The sequence below is a fragment of the Muscardinus avellanarius genome (genome assembly GCF_963383645.1).
Source record: "Muscardinus avellanarius genome assembly, chromosome: 9".
NCBI lineage: Eukaryota > Metazoa > Chordata > Mammalia > Rodentia > Gliridae > Muscardinus > Muscardinus avellanarius.
Genome location: NC_137795.1, coordinates 26743962 through 26755623, shown reverse-complemented (window position 1 = coordinate 26755623; position 11662 = coordinate 26743962). Strand labels below are relative to the sequence as shown.

The 11662-nt window shown below is 42.5% G+C and overlaps 1 protein-coding gene across 1 annotated transcript; it reads left to right on the top strand.

Annotated features, from left to right (window-relative positions):
- Window positions 1-4979: 4979 nt before the first annotated feature.
- On the top strand, window positions 4980-6245 carry LOC308266577 (UPF0415 protein C7orf25; the record flags this gene model as incomplete). Its single annotated transcript, XM_080700857.1, has 1 exon — window positions 4980-6245. One exon carries the CDS (start codon window positions 4980-4982, stop codon window positions 6243-6245), a length of 1266 nt encoding a protein of 421 aa, XP_080556983.1.
- Between the last annotated feature and the right edge of the window lie 5417 nt (window positions 6246-11662).

Genomic DNA, 11662 nt, shown 5'->3' with positions numbered 1-11662 from the left:
TACTCCTGTAATCCTAGCACTAGAGAGGCTGAGACAGGAGGACTGCAGGTTCAAGGCCAGCCTCAGTAATTTAGTGGAGATTGTGTTTCAAAATAAAAATAAGGGCTAAGGATATAGCTCAGAGGTAGAATGCCTCTGGGTTCATTCTCCACTACCCCATCAAAAAAAATAAAAAATAAAAAAATTAGCTAGTTTTAAGGGAAAAGAGCCTTATCTTAGAGCATTTTTGACAGGATGTACAGTTCTGCCTACCATCACTGTAACGCCCAGCTCTTGCTGTGGATATTAGGAACGCTTTAGGAGATAGTACTATGGTCTCCAGTTTTAGGCCTCATCTGATGATCTCTTAGGGGCTCTTTGTTGTGACTCCAGCACACTAGAAAATGAGCATATGGTAAAAAGAAATGGTCTTTGAAGTCAGGTCTCAACTTTCCCATGTACTGGCTGAGTGACTGCAGGGTGATTATGTTAGAGGTCTTAAAGGACTAAATTTGATAATGCATGAGACAGACCTGGCATGGTTAATGGTAAAGTACTACATGTTAGCTGCTCTTGAACTTGCTAAAGAACCCTCTAATATCCAGTACTAAAAACAGGAGGAATACCAAAACCAATACAAAAGAAAGAGTGAAGATGTATAAATTTAAGACAAAAGCATGTGGGTTCTTACTGTGTGCTAACAATTCTTGCTGCAGAATAAAGGAAGGAAACATTAGCTAAAGAACCCACATGCTTTTCTTCTTTATTATTATTGTGCTAAGGATCAGACAGGGTTTCATGCATGCTAAGCCAGCGCTCTGCACCGAGCCACTCTCTTGGTCCATTAACCTCACCTCTGTGTCAGCTGTCTGCTTGCCGTGGGCAAGGGCTCTGAGCCCAGCACCGTAGGAGGAGCAAGCTGGTGTTCGGTGAATTGCCCACTAACATGGAAGAGTTGGTAGCTCCTTTGGATCGTTATCCTAATTTCCTGAAAACCAGTCCAGTGGTCCTGTATTGATGTCATACCCCCGCAGGGTTCTTTCAACTTGGAGCTCCTCCTTTCATCTCTCTTGCCTATGGAACAAACAATACCTGGCTGGTGAGTAAGGTGATAACTTCAGAGCCTCAGTTTACTTGTTAAAAAGTTAGATACCTGGCACTTTGTCAAAGGCCATAAACCTAAGTTCTATTTCCTGAAAGACACCACTGCCAACCTTTTTAGTAGGCACTTGCCTCCATATTTTAAAACAGTAGGACGATTTATCCCTTTCTGGATTTCTGAAGTTGGCCACTGCCTCAACCACAGATGAGAATGCAGAGCTCTTGTGTCACCCTCATTCCCCTCTCCCTGCCTCACTTTAATTTAAAAGATGTTTTTCTTATGACTGTGAGTTAACTGATTGTTTCTTCTTAAATTACTTACTGGAGGTGATACTGCATCACTTCTCTGTTCACCTTGATTCCGTGTAGGCGTCTAATTCTTGACAGATTTTCCCAACAGGACTAAAAACACTGCATACAGTTTCTTCCTGGAAGAGGTCAGATAATCTGTTATGTATGTCTCCCTCACACTTCACAACAGCTCCTTTCTTGGAAACATTTGTCTTCCATACCAAGGCAAGCGAGTTGCTTGTTTGAATTCTCTTTATTCTTCTCTCACTTGGCTAGGTTAAAAAATTCTAGGTTAGAAGTAAATCTTCTCCACATTTTGAAGCGTTACTCCCTTCTAAATTCCAGTGTTGCTGATGGAAGCCAAATGCTCTTGTGTGTGTGATGCCAAGTGCTTTGTTTGTGACTTTATCTCTCTGCAGCTCTTTTCTTTTATCTGCAGTGTTCCAGAATTTCACAATGATTCGCCTTTTTGTGAGTTTCTTAACCTTGTGCTGGGCTCTCAGTAGACCCTTTCAATGTAAAAATTGACATCCTCCCACAATGAGAGGTAACACCATTAAAAACCTTAAAAACTTTTTTTCTAAAACTTAATTGGATACTGGAATTATTTTTGCTTTACTTTTACTTCTCTTTTTGTACTGTCTAGTAGATTTTTCCAATTCTATTGATGATTTAAACATTTAGGACATTAGTTTTACTTTATGTGTGTATGTTACTGGGCATTGAACTCAGTGGTGCCTTACCACTGAGCACCCCTACCCCCAGCTTTTTAAAATTTTTATTTTGAAACAGGTTCTCACTAAATTTCTGAGGCTGGCCTTGAACTTGCAATCCTCCAACCTTAGCCTCCCCAATCACTGGGATTTTAGGCATGCATCACCGTGACTAGCTTCATTTTTACTTTAAAAGCAAAAGAAATTACCATTTTCATATTTTCTGTGCTTTTCAATATTTCCTTAAAAATGATATCCTTACTTCAGAGCCAAAATATCTGTTGAGAGTGTTAGTTATGGAAACTGGTGTGTGTGTGTGTGTGTGTGTGTGTGTGTGTGTGTGTGTGTGTGTGTGTGTTGAGCCCAGGAACACTCTACCTCTGATACATATCCCAGTCCTCACTTCATGGCCAAAATATTATTTGAAAGAGTTTGTTATATAATACGTGTGGTGGGTGTGTGTGTGTGTGTGTGTGTGTGTGTGTGTGTGTGTGTGTGTGTGTGTGTGAGAGAGAGAGAGACACACACACAGGCACTCTACCTCCAACCTATATCCCAGTCCTATATTATTTTTTACTTTGAACAGGGTCTAAGTTGCTGAGGCCAGCTGAGAACCTGCAATCCTCTTGTCTCAGCCTTCCAGGTATAGGTATTGAAATACTTTTTTACACTCTATTTTGTTAGGCTTTCTCTTTCCTTCAAATTCCAAACAAAATGTTTTGAGAGGCCCACACATGCTGAATGTCAGATTTCCCCAGGGTCTTTCATTGGCTTAATTTCTCCAGAGAAGCCGGGTTTTGAGTAAAAGGTGGAGAGGGCAGTAGGAGAGGGTGCCATCATTCCTAAGGGAAAAAGTCAGTGGCACCATGCAGTGAGAAACCTGTCTTTGTTCATAATGGCACCTCTTCCTGTCTTTGGTTGAGCCTAGAACCCCTGATCCCTGTCTTTAGCATCATATATTCCAGTCTTGTGCCTGGGGAAGGAAGAGAAGTGGCCCAGTGGCACAGGAAGAGAGGACTCTCTATACAGACTTGAGCACTCTCCTTTTGCAGCCCTGCCTCCCTCCTTGACACCTGAAGTTCCAAAGCCCTCTGAGTCAGTTACCATTTTATTGGCTTTGCTGACTTCTAACTGCAGAGAGGCTGCCTGGGTTAGAAATAAATTATCTCCACATTTTGGAGTAACCTCTCTGTGGCTCAATTATCTAAAATCCTTTAACCTTTTAGTTTTAAGAGAACTTAATGTATAAAACTTGTTTAGAAAACTGCCATACGGTAAACGAATTAAGTTGTTGCTCCTGTCGTCTAGAAATGTGTTGGTGGTGTGTCCTGTCTGCAGTCATTCCCTCTTGTTCTTTTTCTCTCTGCATTTATTCCCTTCATTTCCTGTATTATGTAAGTAGGGCTTGGAAAAAGAGCAGGGTATAAGGGATTCGTTTTAGTGGATTGTCTTCAATATTTCACATTAGTCTTATCAATTCTTTTGGGGGAGGCTTTGGACATTGCGTGGCTAAGTATTCCGAGCCCTCAGAAGCACCCAGTCATTTGCCCTCCAATGCATCCATAATAGCATTTCTGCGGAGAGCCCAGGAGAGTGCACTGGGACTGGATGTAGCTCAGTGGTTTAGAGCTTGCCTAGCACACTACAAAGGTCACGGGTTCTATCCCCAGCAAAAAAAAAAAAAAGTTTACTGCTGAGCTATTGCGACCTTTAATACGCTTGTCCAGTGTATTCCTTCTGTTCAAATGAGCTACAAAACAAAAACACCTGGGACTCCAGCGAGAACGCACCCAAAGGGAAAGAGATCCCAGCCCCTGGAGCTCGCCCGGCGGCTTTCTTGGCCTAGCCGCGCGCATCCCGGGGGACTCCGCTTCCCAAACCCCTGGCCGCGGCGGGGGGTGCCCTCAACAAACATGGCGGCCGCGCCGGCGTCAGCCCCGCTCCGGAGGCCGCGCTGCCGCCTGGGAATCGCGGCTTCGGCGTCACCCGGCCCGGAACCACGTGACGCGGGAGGCGCCCGAGGCGGCGGGCTGGCGCGGCGGAGCGGCCTCGGCGCTCGCGAGGTGGCGGCCGCCGGTGAGCTCTGCTGCGGGGCCGGCGCGCCCCGCCGCTCGCGTCGCGGTCCCGGCGCCGCGGTGAGGAGCGGAGGGCGCGGGGCGGGCGGCCGAGGCCGGGCCGGGGGCGGGCCGCGCCGGCGCCGCGAGGCCGGGAGGACCTGCCGGCCGGCCGCCGAGTGTGCGGCTTCGTCGGCGCCCCCTGCCCAGAGGGGAGCGGCGGGAGGCGAGTTAGCGGCCCTCGGTCTTTAAATATTCTGGATTGACGTCAAATATAGACGTGAGGCAGTCTTTATACCTTGACGTAAGTACCTATGTCCGCCGGGAAGCCAGACCAGTTCCTGAAGGAGGAAAAGGCGAGGGAGGCCAAGCGGCCAATTAGAAGAGGGACACTTGGTTTGGACAATTTGTTAATCATCTAGCCATCGAGCACATTTTTATTTCGAGCATTTTATCTTGACGTTCTTAATCTTTTATTAGAATTTTTCTACAACCAAACATAAGTCTGCTGATAAGAGAAAGGGGAATTCCTTGCAAAGCAGGTTGCCCAACTCTTTAATTTAATCCTGCCGTAGGGCATGCTGTGGAGTCTGAGGCCTTCTGAAGAAATGAAAGTCTAAAGTGTATCAGAACCCAACATACCTAAGGTATCGTTTTAAAATATAGCTTTCCTTAGCTCAAAGGAGGGACTCACTCCCAAATCTGGCATACGGAAGCCCAGGTTCAGAAACTCAGCCTCCTTAAGCTTTCTTGCTCTATTGAAGCTTTTAATCCTGAGTGTTGGAGGACTGTTCAAATTTACCTTGTTGTCTCTTCATAGGAAAGGAATAATGCTGTCAGCATGTCTGCACACTCCATGCTCTGTGAACGAATCACCATAGCCAAGGAACTGATCAAGAGAGCAGAATCACTTTCTAGGTCAAGAAAAGGTGGCATAGAAGGTGGTGCAAAGCTGTGCAGCAAACTGAAGGCAGAATTGAAATTCTTACAGAAAGTAGAAGCTGGAAAAGTAGCGATTAAAGAATCCCACTTGCAAAGCACAAATCTAACACATCTGAGAGCCATCGTGGAATCAGCAGAAAACCTAGAAGAAGTTGTTAGTGTTCTCCATGTCTTTGGTTACACAGATACCTTGGGAGAAAAGCAGACCCTTGTGGTGGATGTAGTTGCAAATGGTGGTCATACTTGGGTGAAAGCCATTGGCCGAAAGGCTGAAGCACTGCATAACATCTGGCTGGGCAGGGGCCAGTATGGGGACAAAAGCATCATTGAGCAGGCTGAAGACTTTCTACAAGCCAGTCACCAGCAGCCAGTGCAGTACAGCAACCCTCATATCATCTTTGCATTTTACAACAGTGTCTCAAGCCCCATGGCAGAGAAGCTGAAAGAAATGGGCATATCTGTGCGAGGAGACATAGTGGCAGTCAATTCTCTGTTAGATCACCCAGAAGAGCTCCAGCTCAGCGAGAGTGAGTCGGATGATGAGGACCCAGAACTTTTGCAAGTGACCAGGGTAGACAGAGAAAATATACTGGCAAGTGTTGCATTTCCAACAGAGATTAAGGTCGATGTGTGTAAAAGAGTAAATCTGGACATTACTACTTTAATCACATATGTGTCTGCTCTTAGCTATGGAGGCTGCCACTTTATCTTCAAAGAAAAAGTGCTCACAGAACAAGCAGAGCAAGAAAGAAAAGAGCAGGTTCTACCTCAGCTTGAGGCCTTTATGAAGGACAAGGAGTTGTTTGCTTGTGAATCTGCTGTGAAGGATTTTCAGTCTATTCTAGACACCTTAGGAGGACCGGGGGAGAGAGAGCGGGCCACTGTGCTGATTAAGCGAATTACTGTAGTGCCAGACCAGCCTTCTGAGCGTGCCTTGAAGCTAGTGGCCAGTTCAAAAATTAATAGCCGTTCGCTAACAATTTTTGGAACAGGAGACACCCTAAAAGCCATCACGATGACTGCCAATAGTGGTTTCGTCCGAGCTGCAAACAACCAGGGTGTTAAATTTAGTGTGTTTATCCATCAACCCAGAGCACTTACTGAGAGTAAAGAGGCTGTAGCTACCCCCTTACCAAAAGACTTTACAAATGACAGTGAACACTAGTGCTGTCCTTTAAATATTGTCATGGAAATAAGTTATTTATACCAAAGGCTGGGTCCTCCCATCTAAATTGGGAGGAGAGAAGGTATATAGTAAAAGTAGAACTCTTAAGCCAGTAGAATTTTTTTGTGTTTCATCTATATTCAAAGTATATAATCTAAAGTAGAAAAAGCACAAGAGATCTTATTTATCAAACTGTCTAGAGCAATTAAGAACAGAAATACACCTGTGTAGGGCTTTTAGCTGTCTTGTAATACTTTGGTTTTATTTAGTAGGGTTGCAGCCTCCCTACTTGTGATCACATTTCATGGAAATATGGCTACACTGCGTCTTGCATTCATTAAATATGTACAGAAAACTCAGAAACCTGGTTTTCATTGTATTGATGTAAATGATGATGTAGATTGAGGCTGGGAGGTAATTTGTCATTTTAGATTCTAAAGTTAAAGAAACTTGATTGTTATATTTCAGGCACAGTCTGGGAGTATGTTTACAAAGAGTCCAGAATACAGTGAAAAATAAAGTGAATTCTGATCATGCAAGTGCCATGGATTTATTGATAAACCTTTGTGAGGAGAAAGCCAACAGTCTTACTATGACCAAACTAAATCTAGAACACTTAAAGTATTAGTTTGAATAAATTGAAAAAATTACAAAAAGTAATTTTTAAAATTGAGACTTAACACAGTCCCATATTGTGAGTACTCAGATTATGAATACTACTTTTCCTATGGTAAGTGACATCTGCATTAACTCACAAAATAGTGACAGAAGAGTCCATGCTAGTTTTACAACACAAGTTGTAATTTAAAATTATATGGCCACATTGTACTCAGTGATTCATCATTTTGTACTCTGATTCATTTTGCAATAAAGGAAAACAAACCAGCAAAGTAGATACGTATTTAGAAATTTTAAAAATTGGGAATATGATACTTGAAGTATTAACTTGCACTAAATGCAAGTATTGGAAGAACATGGTTTTGTGTAGCCACAGACTGATCTCTACTGCTCTTAAGTTTTCTTTGCTAGAAGAGAAACTCAATTTCCAGCAAATGTGTGGAGGCGTTGGGATTTGGTTATGAGGTCCAGGAACACTGATCTAAATGTAAAATTAGGTGTATGGGGTGGTTCACTGGGGAGAGATTCTTTCTAAGTCAATACTTCTAGGGGAAAGACAAACTGGGCTTTTAATTTGATGTAGAGAGGTATGTTTGTGTTAAAAATTGAATTTAGGCACTATGAGCACCATTCCTAAAGTACGTGGTGCAATTAAGTACCAAGCATCATGATAGTTGGGTATGAAAAGATGAATACTGCTCTCCTGTAAGGAATTCTTTGAATGGAAGGAAACAATTGAAGTGTGATTAATATACTAGATTATATAAATTATGCTTCAAATACTATAAATATGAAGTAAGGGAGTAATGCTTGCTGTGGGATCAGGAAGTGAAAGAGGAAATGATATTTGAGGGTTTCAGGTGTGAGATTTTACAAGGCATATTAGCAAGAAAGGGTGCTCAGAAGTACACGGAGCAAAAGTGGAAAAATATGAAAGTGAATGTGAGGGCCTGTTCAGGGTGTCAGACTTTACTGCAGTTTATATAAAACTCTTAAGAGAAGAAGCTGGAAAATTAGTCGAAGTTCTTGAAAGTATTTGGCTTTAGAGAGTCATTACAAAGAAAAATGTCCAAAAATATTGTGAAGAGGGAAGATAAATTAAAAATACTAATACTGGGAGTTGGAAGTGACAGGGAAAAGTAAAAAAAACATGTCAGAGATACCACAGAAGAGAGTCAACAGTAATTTTTAAAAATATTGTCCTTGAAAAAATAGAGCAATCTAATTTTGGATATTAAAATATAATAGATAATATAAATTAAACTAAGTTGAGTAAATTCCAAATGAAGGGTTAGGGACGGAAAATAAATGCAGTCCATATAGGACAAGATAAGTCAAAAATTCTCAGAAAGATGCAGTGACACTGCCAGTAATCTCAGTACTTGGGAAGCTGAGACGGGAGGATTTCAGGTTTAAGGCCAGTATGCAATAACTTAGCAAGACTCTGTTTCTAAGTTTTAAAAGGGCTGAGAGTGTAGCTCAGAGGTAGAATGCTCTTGTGTTTAATCTCCAGTGCCACACATGCGCACAAGAATTTTCAAGGAAACAAAATTCAGAAAGATCAAACAGAGTTGGGATTGGGTGAGGTGGCACACAGTTGTAATTCTTGTACGTGGGAGGCTGAGACAGGAGAATCACAGGTCCAAGACCAGCCTCAGCACCCTTTTTCAAAACAAAATTAAAAGACTGTGGGTATAGGTTGGAGATACAATCCCCATTACAAAACAGCAACAACAACAACAGAACACATTTGGAGAGTATAGAGAAATTAGAACTGGAAAACCTAATAAGTAATAATTTAAAAATGTTTAAGTACTCATTTTCTTCCAAAATATGTCTTGGTCTAGCTAGCTTTGTTAGATAATTTTTTCTTACTTTTAAATATCAAGTAACCCCAATGCTCTAAAGTGTAATTCAGAACATTATACAGCACCATCAGTGGAGCTGGAACATTAAGCATGCTAAGGTGTGATGGTCTGTGTAGGTTTACTCTGCCTCCCTTACTCCAGGATCAGGGCTTTGGCCTGCTTGTGAGGACTGGAGTCTGCGGGATGTCCTTTAACTCCAGTGAACATCTGGCTGGTTATCTCAGGGGCATCACTGAATCAGGAATGTTTTCAAACTTAGTTTACAGAATATAAACAAAATTCTCATATCAAAATTGACAGATAAAATGTCAGTGTATGAATATATATACACCAACATCCTAGGTAGTGGTATTGCAGATCAAATTAATTTAAGGCAGAGAACACCTTGCCCTGCGGGGGTCTTGTTCCCAGAAGGAAAAAGGTAGAGATGAGTCCCCAATCTTAACAATAGGCCAACCCTACTGGTTAGGGGCTAGCCTTCGTGGTGGGCTAGAATCAGGCATAAGGCCTGCTTGAGGTAGGGTGGTAACCCCCAGAGCCCACAGGAAGCCAGAACCTTGGAAAGGTAGCAGCTCCATGACAGAGGATCTTGTAAACTACCCAGTGACAGCAAGGAAGCTTGACTCTGGTGATTCAGAGTTAAAAGTCTAAGAGGAAGTCAAATCCTCCCTGTACTATGCACAGAGTCCTAATCTATTAATAGCATCATGGAGGAGATCTACAGAGATAAAATTTGCACAAAGATTGGCCCCAGGCAAATACTATCTCTCAGATGCCAGACAGAAACAGACACAGCATTATTTTGTACCTGGAGACACCAGTTTTCCAAACCTCACAGATTCTGGTAGAAAAAGTAAGCTTTGATTGGATGAGCTTTAGAGTGAGAAATGACAGAAACATAGGAGGAAGCCTGAGTCAGAAATGTAGAAAGAGAAGCATTAGCTGGGTGGTGGTGCACACCTGTAATCCCAGCCTTGGCAGGCTGAGACAGTAGGATTGCAGGTTCGAGGCTAGCCTCAGCAATTTAGTGAGACACTGTTTCAGGATCAAAAGGGCTGGGGGTGTTCCTCAGAGGTGAAATGCTCCTGGATTCCATTCTTAGAAGAAAAAAAGGATTATTTCTTCAGAAAGATAATAGCAATTATAGAGAATATATAACATTATAGACTATATAACTATGTAAAATAGCAAAATATAAAGTGAAGTTAGAGTCTTTGAAGGATTCCCCATATACATTCTGGAAAACAAGAAGTATTCAAAGTGGTAGATGGGGGCTAAAATACCACTTGCCACAAGGAATTGCATGCAGTTGAAGGATGTGGTTAATATCTGTAGCTAGTGTATTTCCTAACACCAAACTCCAGAATTAGGCAGATGTTACTCAGGTGCAGAGAGTACTGGGGCAGGTGATGGAGAGAGTTTGTCCCAAAAGAGCTGCAGAGAATGCCTTATTTTGTGGACAGCTTGCTCCAAAAGGGAAGAGGGCAGGGATGAGCCAAACATCCTGAGCAGGAGCCGAGCGTATGGTGCACACTTGTAATCCCAGCATTCGGGAGGCTGAGACTGGAGGATCAGTTCCGGGGCAGCTTCAGTTACTTAGTGAGGCCCTCTGCAACTCAGTGAGACCCAGTTTCAAAAAAAAAAAAAAAAAAAAAAAAGAATTAAAAAAATGGGTCTGGGGGTGTAGCTGGGAGGTAGAATGCCCCTGGGTTCTATCTCTATTACCACCCCCCCAAAAAAAAAATTCCTGGTGGGCATTTCTTTCAAATTTGCAATCAAATAAATTTCTCCTGTATTCTGGAAGGAGAGAAGGGCCTGGAGTGTATTGGGGAAAGAATTCCCCATCCTCCTACCTTCATGGAAATCAGAATGGAAAAAAGGAGTTTTCCTTTGCACAAAAAATGATTCAAAGTGATAAATGCATAGAAACAAGAAGGAGAAAAAACACCATCAAGCCGGGCGTGGTGGCACACACTTGTAATTCCCACGCTTGGGAGGCGGAGACAGGATATTGCGCAGGTTCGAAGCCAGTCTTGCTGGCTTAAGAGACCCTGTGTCCAAATGAAAATATAAAAATAGGTCTGGGAGTGTAGGGTTTCCAAGAACCCCAGTAGCACAAAAAAAAAAAACCCCAAAAACAAACAAACAAACAAACAAACAAAACCCCAGCAAATAGGTGTTCTGGAAACAGAAAAATGCTAGCTCAAATGAAAGAAATAAAAATTCAAAAAGTAAATTAGTTGAAACTAAAGGAAAATTTGACATGAAATACAGATCTCAGTAAATTTCCTAGAATCCAGTAAGTAAGTAAGTAAAATGATGAAAAATATAAGAGAAAGGTAGACGGACAGATGGAGTTAAAATGAGAAGGCCCTACCAAATTTCTAGCACACAGTGAACACTGACAGCCCAAGCTTCTATTCACAGTGCTCCTTGCTCTGCCTGCGGGTACCACAGAACCTGGAGACAACCCCGACAGCTTTGCTTCCCCAGTCCCGCACGATGCCAGGGGTGGCCAGACTCCCTGCCACAGACACAAGAGGAAGGCTGGCCATTGGTGTTGCAGCCTCTGTCCATCGCAGGCCTGATCTGACTGTGGCCAGCGGCTGTGTGCATTAGGGCGGCAGTGACCAAAGCAAGGCCAAGCACATCTTTGCCACCGGACACAAAACTCCCTCAACACTGCTTGCCTAGTGAAAAACAAAACCAAACCCTTATATATTTAAACTGTGCTTGCCTTATTTTTTTCTTGGTTGCATGTAGTTGAAAACATTTCTAACAAATATCCAGGTGTATTTCTTCCAAAATCAAAGACTAAGCAGAAGGGAAGAGACAATAAATGTTTTCAAATATACAGAAAATAATGAGGACAGAATATGAACACGATGTACCCATCACCTAGGTTAAAAACTTTTTTGGTCTAATTTGGTT